Source organism: Chinchilla lanigera, unplaced genomic scaffold, assembly GCF_000276665.1.
Source record: "Chinchilla lanigera isolate Chin_1 unplaced genomic scaffold, ChiLan1.0 scaffold00092, whole genome shotgun sequence".
NCBI classification, from domain to species: Eukaryota; Metazoa; Chordata; class Mammalia; order Rodentia; family Chinchillidae; genus Chinchilla; species Chinchilla lanigera.
In genome coordinates this window covers 5,736,203-5,748,745 of record NW_004955493.1, presented here as the reverse complement: position 1 = coordinate 5,748,745, position 12,543 = coordinate 5,736,203, and the positions used below count along the sequence as shown (strand labels likewise).

General features: G+C 48.7%; 1 protein-coding gene across 8 annotated transcripts in view; it reads right to left on the bottom strand.

The window, feature by feature from the left end:
• The window catches only part of Kiaa0556 (KIAA0556 ortholog), a 191,178-nt gene that overhangs the window by 166,982 nt on the left and 11,653 nt on the right, over positions 1-12,543 (bottom strand). For 4 of the 8 annotated variants that reach the window (XR_001231277.1, XM_005405142.2, XM_013504825.1 and 1 more), the window contains exon 2: positions 3,443-3,495. The exons of 3 other annotated variants lie outside the window; for them this stretch is intronic. Coding sequence is in view for 4 of the 5 variants with exons in the window: in XM_005405142.2 (XP_005405199.1) it covers positions 3,443-3,495 (53 nt within the window). In the remaining variant the exon portion in view is untranslated. Of the gene's footprint in view, positions 1-763; positions 938-3,442; positions 3,496-12,543 lie in introns of those variants that run through there. One more of the 8 variants, XM_013504820.1, reaches the window with a different exon arrangement.

The window sequence follows — 12,543 nt, the reverse complement described above, 5'->3', positions numbered from 1 at the left end:
GGGGCCCACTTAAAGCGCGGGAAGCACTTGTCCTCATCCTTGGCTGCACAGAGGTACTGCCTAGAGAATTAGAACCTTCTGATGCTGAGGTCACACCCGCAGAGATTCTGACTTTTCACTGGTTTGCAAACTGACTGACCCAGACGCTGCGGACTGAGGGCCCCCGGGTGACTCTCCGGTGCAGGGTGTGTGAGTCGGACGTGAAGCACCGGCACAGGGCCGCCACTGTGTGCCACTGCCCACCTGCTACCATCAGACAGGCGGGGGCAGGGATGCAAACTGGGCGTCACCGGGAGGGGCAACCAGGAACATTAAAGATAAAATAGATGAGGAAAAAAAAGTGAGGAAGCATACCAACAACAGACATTGCCCACGGATATGAACGAAGACTCAGTGGTTTCTTATTTTTCCAAAGAAACCAAGGCTGCATTTTGTATGGGAAAAGTCTCAGTGTTTAAATGTGGACTCTTCTATTTTTAAAAAAAAAATTACAAGAGGGCTGACATGATTGGTGCATTTCTGTAATCGCAGTACTTGGGAGGCTGAAGCAGGAGTATCATAAATTTCAGGCCAGCCTGAGCTATGTAGCAAGACCCTATTTCAACAATAAATAATAGATAGATAGATAGACAGATAGTAACAGTGTCTGACCCATACACAACACATCTTTGGGCCTGGCAAGCTGACTTCACTCTGGCAATCCATGGCCACCGAAAGAGGCATGGCACCCAACCATGACCGAGGGTGGAGACCACAAGTTCACCTGGTGGGAAGCGAGCCGCCTGCTCATCCTCAGTGCCCGAGGAACACGATCCGCTTGTTCCAACCAGCCCGGGGACACAGAGCTTGTTTTTTCCTTGCCTTTCAGGGCGACATAGCTTGATCTATACCTGGCATCCTGTGCAAGGCACAGAGCGCCAGGAAGTGCAGATTTCACAGCTGAGAGGAGAGCGGGCAGCCGGAGGAAGTGGGCGGAAAGGCGGGTTATAATGTATCAGATGAGAAACCTGGCAGCTCGCTCTCCGGGTTTGGTTTTTTTCTCGTTTGTTTTTCTGGCCAAACGAAAGCACCGCTGAGAGAGTCAGCACCCTCTGTTTTTGGAAGGCCTGAAGCCATCTGAAATGTCTTTCAGGGTTAAACCTGGCTATCGAGATAAACAGCCTTGCTCTTTGTCTTCTCTCACTTCAAACACTTTTTAGGAGAGGAACGATCTGAAATGCTCTCAGGCAACTGGCACAATGGGAGTAGCTGGGGAAGTGGCAATTAGGGCAGTCCTGTTGCCAAGGAGAGGAGAAAAGGAGAGAGGGAGGGGAGGGGAGGAGAGGGAGGAGGAGGAGACCATCTCAGTTTACTCCCCACTACCCGGCCGCGTGGTCTCCCGGCGAATCTCTCACTGCGAGCCAGTGGGATGCAGCTATTCCGTGACCAAAGGCCCAGGTTAGGTGAAGCAATTCAGTTGCAACCTGGGTGCTGGTCTCTAGCTTGGGCGCTTAACCCAGGTGGCCTGCAGGCCTGTACTTCCTCCTGTCCTGACCCTTCCCCCTCAAAGACTCTGTAGGGAGACAGGCAAAGGGAGAGGGAAAATCCACCCAGATTGGTCTCTAGATTGCCCACCTGGGCTGACGTTGAGACCTTCTCAGCACCGAAGTTCCTCAGCTGTCTCTCAGCCCATCCCCGGCGGGTGGGCTGACAAAGGAAAGCCCACACTGGCTGCTCTGGCTGCAGCAGAGAAAGGAGCAACAGAAGTCAGGGACAGGCTCGTGGTCATGGCGAGGCATACAAGGCCTTTGCAGCCCCTGCTGGGAGCCGGGGCAGAGGAAGGCACTGCCGTGACATGCGAGGAGCAAGAGCCAATCCTGCGGAGAGCTGTGCGCTCCTGGACCCAGCTGAGCCCGACAAACTACACCACCCTGCAATCAAAGAACTAATGTAAGAGCTGATGAATTTCAGGACTGCTGGAGCCATACACCTTCGTCCCCCTAAGTCTGCACGCCCATGTGCCACTAAGTAAGACTCGGGTTTAAACTCCCAGGAGCTTTGACTTGATCAAAGCGCCCGGTGGTAACTCATGGGTCTTTGCTACCATGTCCCGCCCCAGTTAAGGGTCTGATCTTGCAACTTTCCTTACTCACTTCTCTGGACTTTGACCATATTGCTTCCTTAGCCTGGAAACTCACACTCACCCTTCAAGGCAAAGCCTGCACCTCATCTTTTTCTTGCATTTTTCCCTCTCCTCATCTTTTCTGAAAAGGCTTTCTTGATACTACTGGAAGAGTTAGGTGCACTGGATTTTTCTTTTTTGTGGTGCTAGAGATTGAATCCAGGGCTTCGCCCTTGCTAGGCAAGCACTCTACCACTGAACCATGTCTCTGTCCCTTTTTATTTTATTTTCAGATAAGTCTTGCAAAAGTTGCCCAAGGCTGGCTTCAAACTTGTGATCCTTCTGCCTCAGCCTCTAGAATACACGGGATCACAGGTGTGCACCCTGTGCTGGGCAAGTGGCCTAGTTTCTGCATCACAACCCCCATCTTTTCTGTCCTGTGATGGCGCTTAGCCTGCCGCATTGTGATGAGCCTGTTGTACAGAGCAGTGTCTCACCTACCCTTACGCCGGCACTGAGCAGGCAGGCTCAAAGGGTAGATTTCAAGAACAGTCCTGGGTGAGGGCCATAGCTCCGGGGCACAGCACCTGCCTGGCAAGTGCAAGGTCCTGAGTTTGATTCCCAGTACTAAAACAAAACAACAACAAAAAAATGGAAACTATCAAGAACAGTCTGAATATTTAGCAGCATTTCCCCTCAACAGGTGAAGCCTCTTTCCCCACCCGCCCCCTGGACACAACTGAGCCTGACAAATGTCCTTTCGATTTAAAAAGAGACAGAAGGCAGGAGAGACACTGCTCACTGTTGTCCGCGCAGGACCTAAGAGGTCCTGCAGCTGCCACTCTTGTGCTCCTGAACCCAAAAGCATCATGTGGGCAAGCCTAGCTCACTCGCTGGAGGATGACAGGGAACGGGAGGAGACCAGAATCACCCTGACGGATGTCCTGCCAGGTGCCTGGTGGCATAGCAGCCAACTGCCACACACGGGGGAGTCCCAGCTGAGAGCAGGAGAGCCTGGGCCATCAAAACGGCCCAGGGAAACCCAAACTGCCGATGCACGGACTCAGGAACTAAACACATGGTTATTGTTTTCACAAACGGAAGTCTGGAGTCATGTGTTACACAAAGCGAACAGACAGGCTGAAGAAGAGCTCGTTATGACAAGTGACACAGGGGTGACAAGTCTTTCTGCCAGTTACCACTTCATCCAGGATTCCAACCCGGAACTCAGGAGGAAGAGAGGAGGAGGAGGAGGTCTCAGAACCCTGAGTCACCACCCAGAGCCCCCAGGAGCTTGCGATAGAGTCACCTCCTCCCGTCCCTCAGCAGAGACACATTTACCTCCTTCTGCCGTGAGCAGGGCCGGCTTTTCTCAGCCTTTCGCAGAGTCTGACCTGTGGCAGTTCAAAAGCAGAAGCAGACATTAAGGCTGTTTTGGAACAGCGAGTTCATCACCGCAAAAGCTTTTTATTTGCAAACTGAATAGACAGGACCAATCATAATCAAATGATTTTAAGAAAACGTAGCCCATTATTATAATGGGAAAACGGCACACATTTGAGATAGACCAATGGCAAGGAAAATGGTAATTCATGCACTCACGTTATTTGACTATAATGAACAAAGCTCCAGCCCTTTAATCTGGAACATTATCTGCACTCTGAAAGGGCTGACGGACTGAAGTTTTCCCAGTCGAATTACATTTCTATTAAATTGTTTGGAATGATATAAAATGCCTTCCACAAAAATGCCTTCCACTGTGCGCATACACATAAACGCTGAGGAGTGCGCACCAATGCGCTGCACCAAACCCCCATCTCACGGCACAGGTGATGGTGCAGGTGTGAATTAGCAGTAATCACCCACATTTCACATAATGGGCAATTTCAGAGAGAATTGTTGCTTTTCTCAGGAAACCTGAAGACTAACGTTTGAAAGTATGCATAAATTCAACGGAGAGACATCATAATGTTTAAATACGCTGTTCCAAATGCAGTTTTCACAACTTTTATGGATTGTCCACTATAAAAGAATTCCTTGATGGAAGATTAATAGACTGCTATGGTTCTAAAATATAAAACTGGAATCACTGTATATCGTCAATGGAGCTCCTAAACTGCCCAATCTCACTCCCAAGTGGGGGTGAGAATGTCACAGCCACATGTCCCAGTAGGTAGGAGCACTCAGAAGGCAGGAGCAAGAGTGACAAAGTAGCTGGGGGCAAGAAATGGGGACCGAGCCTCAGGGGAAAGACCTTTGTCTTTAGACTGGTCACTTCTGCGGGTATACACCTGTGAGGAGCAGAGAAGAGATCACAGCTGGTGATAAAGCCCAAGGGAGGATCCTCTCGCTGTCCCTTGGACTGGGAAAGTAGCAACAGGGAAAGAGCAGAAACGCAAGGACGAACCTCTGGTTAACAGGCAAACTGGGGCCAACAAAGAAAAGGACTGCGAAAGGAGGGCAGCTGGAGAACGTGTAGGAGACTGTGAATTGTAAGGTATCATGGTATGGTGGCTATCTTTTTAGTTATCTGATGCTATAGTTTGCATCTCAATGGACCCCAAAGGTCCATGTGTCAAAGGCTTGATCCCCACCCCCATGATGCTGTTGGAGGTAAAAGAACATGAAGAGGTAGGGCAGAGTGGAAGGAAAATGGGTCACTGGGAGTGTGCTCTTGTCGGGGACTGAGAGACCCTGGTCTCTTTCTTTGTCTTTCATTCTGACCATGAGATGACTGGTTTTGCTCTACTATGTACTCTCTCCATAACGTGCTGCTTCATCACAGGCCCAAAAGCAATCGGCCAACTTACCATGGACTGAAAATTCCCAAACAGTGAACCGAAATAAACCTTCTCTCGTTTTATGTTGATTATCTCAGGCATTTATCACAGTAAGGGAAAGCTAACAACACTTCTGCTCAGCTCACAATGACACTCTAAAGTCCCTTCTGGTTTTCCCTCCTCCCTGTCCACTGGGCAGGACCTCAGGCAGTCACGACTGTACTTCACCCTGTGCCCCAATCCTCAACGCTGTACTGGGAATGAAGCCCTGCTCCAGCCACAGCCAGTCAAAACCCCAGCCCAGGAATATGGAAATGGTTTGAGACAGAGAAGAGAGTGGGATAGGGCTAACCCCATGTGCAAGCTGCGATTCTGTGAGGAGCCACCAGGCACCTGCTTTGAGACAGGATAACAGGACAGAAGGAACTGACCTGAAACTGACCACATACCTACCTTTGTGATCAGGAGACACTCAGAACCACTCACTCTGTGCTTTGTTTTTCACCGTAAGACAAAGAACCTAAGATTCAGGGGTGAGAAAGAGGCCAGAACAGTGTGCCACGGTGCTGTGGGGTACTGACAGTGGGGAAGGTTGCATGTGGGCGCCGGGGATATTTGGGAACTTCGTACTCTCTGTTCAGTTTTGCTGTCAGCTTAAGACTGCTCTAAAAATAAAGTTTATTAATTTAAACACATACAGGATTTAGGGGTCAGGAGATCTGGCCACTGGCTCAAGTAGATCACGACCTCCTGAAGCCTATGCTGTAGGGCACGAACTAAGAAGAAGGACTCCTGGAAACCCTCAGCTACACCTGCCCTGGCTGTCAGCCCTCAGGCTGGCCAGAGACGTGAGGGGCACCAGGTAATCAAACAGTCCACACAATGCAGAGTGGGAAGGTGGGACAGAGCTGGAAGGGACAGTGCAGGCTGGAGGCCAGGGCTGCTAATTAATAACATCTTAGCTCCGAGGCAAGTGAGGTAGTGGAGTGCTCAGCAGGGACCAGAGCAAGGGTAGGGAGAAGGGTAGGGCGCAGAGCCAGTCCAGGGACAGACAGGGCTGCCCAGGCCTGGGTGAGGCCCTTCCACTGCTGGTCACACTGAGTCCTGGGGGTCTGGTCTTGGGGACAGTTGACCACCTAAAGGACTTTAGATACATCACTGAATTTCTCTGGGGCATGGTTGCCACCAGTTTCTTGTTTGTTTTAATTGAGAGTTATGCTGAATCATTTCTGGGTTTGCTTTCCATCTCCTAAATTCCGTCACACCAATAAAGCACAGTAAGAAAAAAAACCCCTTTAAGGTAGACCATAAAAAACGAAATATTAATACAGAAAACATAGAGCTTAAGTACTGATATTTGCAAGCAATCTCTCTACTGGAGTTAATTAGAAGCGTCTTTACTCAGTAATTTGGAAAATAATTTGCTTATTTTCTGATGAAGATAATTCACTCCAATTACGAGCATTTGTTATCTAACCTCCCTCCACGGCTGGCTGGCCCCATCCCCGTCCCCCAGTCCACACCCCAGAGCCTCTCCCTCTTCCAGGTAGCTTGATGTGGCAACAGCTGCTTCTTCCCAAGGACAGGAGATGTAACCAGGTTCCACTATGCCTGTCTCCCGCACTTAGCATCTCTGAGCATCTTCCTATGCATATCTCATGCATTCTCACAACAACTCAAGGAGAGAAGTGGAAGAAGGTGACATTAATATCCATATATGCTGCTTGCAAAATTAAAGGGGTGTTGCTCTGCGTATTCAAGGTGACCTGCCTGCATCGGCTGCGAGGCAATAAATAAGACTGGATGTAAATGACACGTGTGTACTTTGCTGTATAGAACAGATGTGTGCCTAGGGAAAAGAAAAGAGAAGTGAGTGCATTGAATTTTTGTAAATATAATACTGTTATTCTGCCTACGATTTCAGCAAGGGTTTATCTGCATTTAGGATTTATGTTCAATGGCTGGAAGGTTCTGACACTTCAGTTTTACTTTGCTTTAGATGCAGCTAATATTCATTGCTGTCATTCAGAGGGGAGTCACATCTTCCTGGGATGTTAGTTTCTGATGTCATCAGACAAGGGAAAATCAATGTCAACATTACCCTTGAAAAAGAGCCGTAAGCCACCCTGCCTCAGTCACTTTCTCATCCCTGGGACACAACACTCAACACCCACAGTTTAAGGGAAGAGAGTTTATTTTGGCTTACAGGTTTTAGAGGGTTCAGTTAGTGGTTCATTGGCTCCAAGAAAAGTCAATTCACTCCATGGTTAATTGGCACCATAGAAAGGTCACAGTGGAAGGGTCTGGTGGGAGAAAGCTGCTCACATCATCGCAGCCAGGAAGCAGAGAGAGAGAAGCAGCCAGGGAAAAGAACACACCCTTCCCAGATCATGCCCCCAGTGACCTACCTCCTAACAGGAAGTCAGCTATAGAGCCCCCATAATCCAGTCACCTCCCAAAAGCCCCATCTCTGAATACGGATACTTCTGAGGGACATTTATATCTAAACCATATTACAGGGTACAGGATGCACCTTTTCAGATTCATCGCTATTGACTAATACGTGTCTGTAAACCTTGGTGAGGGTGGACACGCTGATAAAAATATATATGTGACACGTGGTTTATGTTACTCCTAAACTATTCATGAAAGTTAAATGTCTGGTTGATGTAGCCTCCCTGTCCTGGACACCCGAACATGGCCTTCTTCTGGCACAGGCATCTTCTTCTGCATCCTCACAACTGCTGCTTTAGACAGGGTGCGCAGAGTTTTTCTGCAAAGGGCTAGATAGCAAGTATTTTTGACTGTGTATACCATCAGGTCATAAGACCAGAAGATCTCTGGTACAAATACTCAACGCTACCATTGTAACGTGAAAGTAGCCACCGACAATATGTAAATAAATTGTGTTCAGTAAACACAGTAAGGGACTGGATAAATGCACAACTGTGCATGACTGTGTTCCAATAAAACTTTATTTGCAAAAGCAGGCAGTAGGCCAGATTTGGCTCTGTAGTTTGCTAACTCTTGCTTTGTTTTTTATGTAAATTAATTCATTAATTTTTTGGGTGCTAGGGACTGAATACCTCTTAGACGAGTAGTATTACTCTCATTGGTATAAACCAGTGAAAAAGTGAGAAGTAAACCAAGGACAAGTGATGAGGTCACAAGAAGGCAGCATGTTAAGTACCACGGTACAGTGTGCTCCCGGCTGTGCCATCACTATCATCATCACCGTCACTGTCATCAGCACTGTCATCACCATCTCCATCATCACCTCACCTTTTCCACGGGGCCTCACCGTTAGTCAAGGTTTACTATGTTCCAGGCCTTGGGTTCCGGGCCAAGTACCAGGGTCACCTCACTGACTCCTCACAGCTAGCCCAGCCTACAGACACACGAGGGCACCCAAACCCGAAGACATCAGGAATCTCACCCAGGATCACAAAGCTGGTGGACAAAGGAACTCTGACCTGAATCTGCGCAATCCAGCCTCAGAGGCCTTCTCTCCTAACCCCTGGGCTACCCTGCCCCTTGGCCGGGACCTTAAAGCCCAGTATGAGAAGCAAGACAGCACAGGAATGTGCCGGGGAGAGTGTGAGTTAAGGAGCACTTTCTGTGATACGGCTTTTTAATGTGCTTTGGGCTCCCAGAGCAATTAATAGGGAGATTAGAAGAAAATGATTCCCCAGTGAAGACAGAGCTCCCTTCCAGCCAGATGGCTTGACTGAGAAGAGCTGGAATATGGCAAGGAGCATAAAATGCTGAACGCAGAGAGGCAGGCTTGACGTTCGGCACTCACTCCCGTTTGGGCGCTGCAGAGGGAAGCACTCAGCGGAAGCTGCAGGCATGCAGTCTGTGCAGAGGCTCCCCTCACAAGGTCTGCGAGACAAAGTGGTGTGGGCCAGGCAGGGACGCCCACCAGGTGACTCGAAGGATAGATAACCTATTTCTTCTGTGGCCCAAACACGAGGGCTCAGGTTACACTCATCCTATGTATTATGTAACTCAATTACATGCCGAATATCCCAGAGAGATGACCACCTCCTCTCACCTATCAGACTGGTACAGATCCAGAGGTTCGATAAGACACGCTACTTGGAAGACACGCTGCTGGGCGGAGCGCAGAACGGTGCAACTCATCCGGACAAAATGTGGCAACGTATCTCAAAAGCACAAGTGCAAATCCCTTCGCCTAGCACTACTAGGGATGTGCTGTGAAGAAACAACTATGCAAGGCATTCATGGCATCATGATTTGCAGCAGCAAATACTAGAGAAAACCAGTAGGCCCACTGTTAGCAAACAGCTGAATAATATGGTGGATATGCACTCTCAATGGAGCGCTACAAAGCTGGAAGACAGAATGAGCAAGCTCCTTACATTCCCCTCCTTAAAAGACAGCCATAAAGCATTTTGCTGGGCATGGTGCCCCATGCGTGTAATCCCACCACTCTGGCAGGCTGAGGCAGGAGGATCCCAAGTTCCAGCCCAGGCTGGGTAACTCATAGGGTAGATCATGTACGGTCAGAGGGGCCATATATAGGTAGGAAAAAGATAGAATGAAGGTCCTTGAGCTTTATTACAAATTAATGAAGAATCCTTCCAAGGAAGCTCCTGCCTTGAGAGCTCCACTCAAGCAATTAGAAAGACAAAGGCAATGAAAGAGGAAGAAACTGGGCCTGGAAGATCCAGGCTGGTCTCAAATTTACAACAATCCTCCTGCTTCAGCCTCCTGAGTGCTGGGATTACAGGTGTATGCCACCATGCCCGGCTGTTTATATTTTTCAGTGATTTATTTGCATGTATTTCCTATTAAAAAAAAAAAAAAAAAAACAACTTCAAAAATTTGGGGTCCAAAGGCTGATTTAATATTTTGTGGTACTGCAGATTGAACCCAGGGGTCTTTGCACCGAGCTACATCTTTGCCCTTTTATTTTTTGTAATCAAATAAGGTTTTTGGCACCATGTAATTTCAGCAAATTTTCAAAATCCACAAACGCTGCACATTTTGCGCGGACCCTATGTTTAAGGACATGCAGCACATTACAGTGGGCACCTGAGATAAAGAAGCGTTTCTCCTAAGGAGGGCTGAATCCTTAGTCTTCTGCTTCTGAACTAAATCAGAGGTGCGGTGAGGGACCCCTGGAGTCCCAAGGAGGAAGTAACTCCTTTGTCTTAGCTCAAGGACCAGCCATCCACACCCCACCTTTTTCCCGTCTCCAGGCCCCTGCAGCTTGGCTTTCTTCCCCCTTCTACCTGGCCTGCCGCTTCACTGAACTTGTTTATTCTGAGTTAGGGTCTCTCTAAATCACTAAGTTGCTCAGTTTAAGTTGCCCTTGAACTTGGACCCTCCTGCCTCGGCTTCCCAGCACTCTGATTTCATTTTATGTTTTGTTTTGTTTTTGGTAAGGGGAATCTAACTCAGGACCTTGAGCTTGCCAGGCAGGCGCTGTGCTGCTGAGCTATATCCCCGGCCCTGATTTAAATTTTTAAAAGCATAATACAATGAGAAATGCCTTAGACTGCTGTCCAAGGCCCAAGAGGGGCAGGCAGTCTGTCAGAGAGAGCGGGAGTCGCAGCCATGAATTCAGAAGCCCGACGCTTGCCTGAAAGAGCACACAGTATTTTCAGAGGACAAAATGCCTTCCTCCAAGAGGTCAACCTGCACTGTGTGAGAGATTAAAACAGTGACAAAGCGGTGTTTCTGGAAATCAAAACAACAGTTTCTTAGCTAAGACAATAGCCCCTGGGTGACCTGCTCATTTATTTGAGGGCAAAGACTTTATGAAATAGCTAAAGAGAAGAGGGGGAAAAGGAAGAAGAAAAGGGTAAAGGGAAGGCAAGTCCAGACCTGGCAGATGGGCTGTCTGGAAACGGAGGTTTTGGCTGGGGTGGGTTACACTTGTGCTCACTGAGACTCAGCCACTGGGGCTTCCGGCCGAGTCCTCCAGGGGTGGCGGCCTATGGGATTTCCTATCTTCAACCACAGTGCTGCTGGCTCAGAGAAGTAAAGCAATTTTCCCACAGTCATGAACAAGAAAGGTGAAGACGGGTTAGAAACCAGTCATCACGTCCTAAAGAATACGGTATAACCACTGTTCCTAGTATTTACACTATATTCATTCGGTCCTGCAAGTGTGCAGAGGGTATATGCAAATACTATACCAATTAGAAAAGGGACAAGTGGATCCTCGGATTTGGGGTTTGCATGGGGTCCCGGAGCCAATCTCCTGCAGCTATCAAAGCACAGCTATCTAGCTTTCTTCTTCTGTTTTCTGGTACTAGACACTGAACTCAGGGACTTTGCACTGAATGACGTTCCCTAGTGTTTTTTAATTTTTTAGTGTGAGACAAGGCCTCCCCAAGTCACTAAATTTCCTAGGCTAGGCTTGAAATTGCAGTCCTCCTGCCTCAGCCTTCCAGAGTGCTCGGACCGTAGGCACGTACCATCTTGCTGAGCTAAGACAATTAATTATATTTCTTTATCTCCGTGCCACAGACCCCCTTTGAGGAACTTCTTTAAGAATATCTCATGAAAACAGCAGAAATCTCCAGGATGATTCCAGAGCCAGGCAAAGGCTGGCTTTGCAAAGCGCCTTTTCCTCCTTCCGCTTTGGACCTCCAGGCTGGTTCTGGGCCTTTAAGTTACAGTCTGCCTTCTGAAAGCCCGAAACAATATCCCTGTCACTCTTCCTTTGCATTTTGTGTGTAACTCGAACTCCCAGGGCCCAGTTTACTGCCAAATTACCTGAGATAAACAAGTCATGCTAAGATCCCCTTCTCCTGTACAAATCCAAACAGCAGCTGGCAGCTAGAAATGGTTATTTATAACCTGCACACCGTTCCTCGCACTTGCGTGGTTTAGCAACGCGTAGCCAAGTGTTCCTTGGCTGGCTTCATAATGAGACGAGAGCTTGGGGACTGTGCTTTGCAGTGGCTGAGGGGGCAGGCGCTGGGTCACAGCCTGTCTGGCTCAGCCACGCATGTCTGGAAGCCCTACTAGTCTCAACTTCACTTAAGTCTACTGTCAGGGTTAAGAAAAGACACGCAAAGCGCTTAGGACTGCACAGTACAGGTAGTTATTGGTTCCCGCCCCCAGATCTGCTGACTGCTCAGGGATTTCAGGGAGTTCTGCTGAACCCGGCTCCCAGGTACATCCTGAATCTGTCCCTTCCTCCGTTACACCTCTCCAAGCCCTGGCCTCCCTCCTTGGACTTTTCTCATAGCCACCTAATAGGTGTCCAGGCCCTTGTTGTGGTTCAGATTTTTCCGAGGCAGGAAATAAAAATGAGACCACGTCACTCGCTTGCTGGATTCTCTAATGTCTACCCCTATGCCCAGTAGAGACCTCCAGCCTGACATCCTGGGGCCCCTCTCCGCCCAAGCTCACACGTCTGCGATCTTCCCATTTTCCTCAGGCCTCCTGGATCCCCGTCTCAAAGCCTTGGCCTTCTTTCCCTCTTCCTGGGGGCATTCCCAGTCTCTGTCCTACACAGGTTCCTCCTGATCAAGCAGAGCTCAGCTCAAAGGGACCTACCTCCTCCAGCCTTCTGTACTTTATTTAACCATCTGATCCTTTCCTATTAATGTCTGTCTGCCCCACTAACCCCCAGGTCTGTGAAATCAGAGGCTGCAGGATGGCTTTATTATCACTGAATTC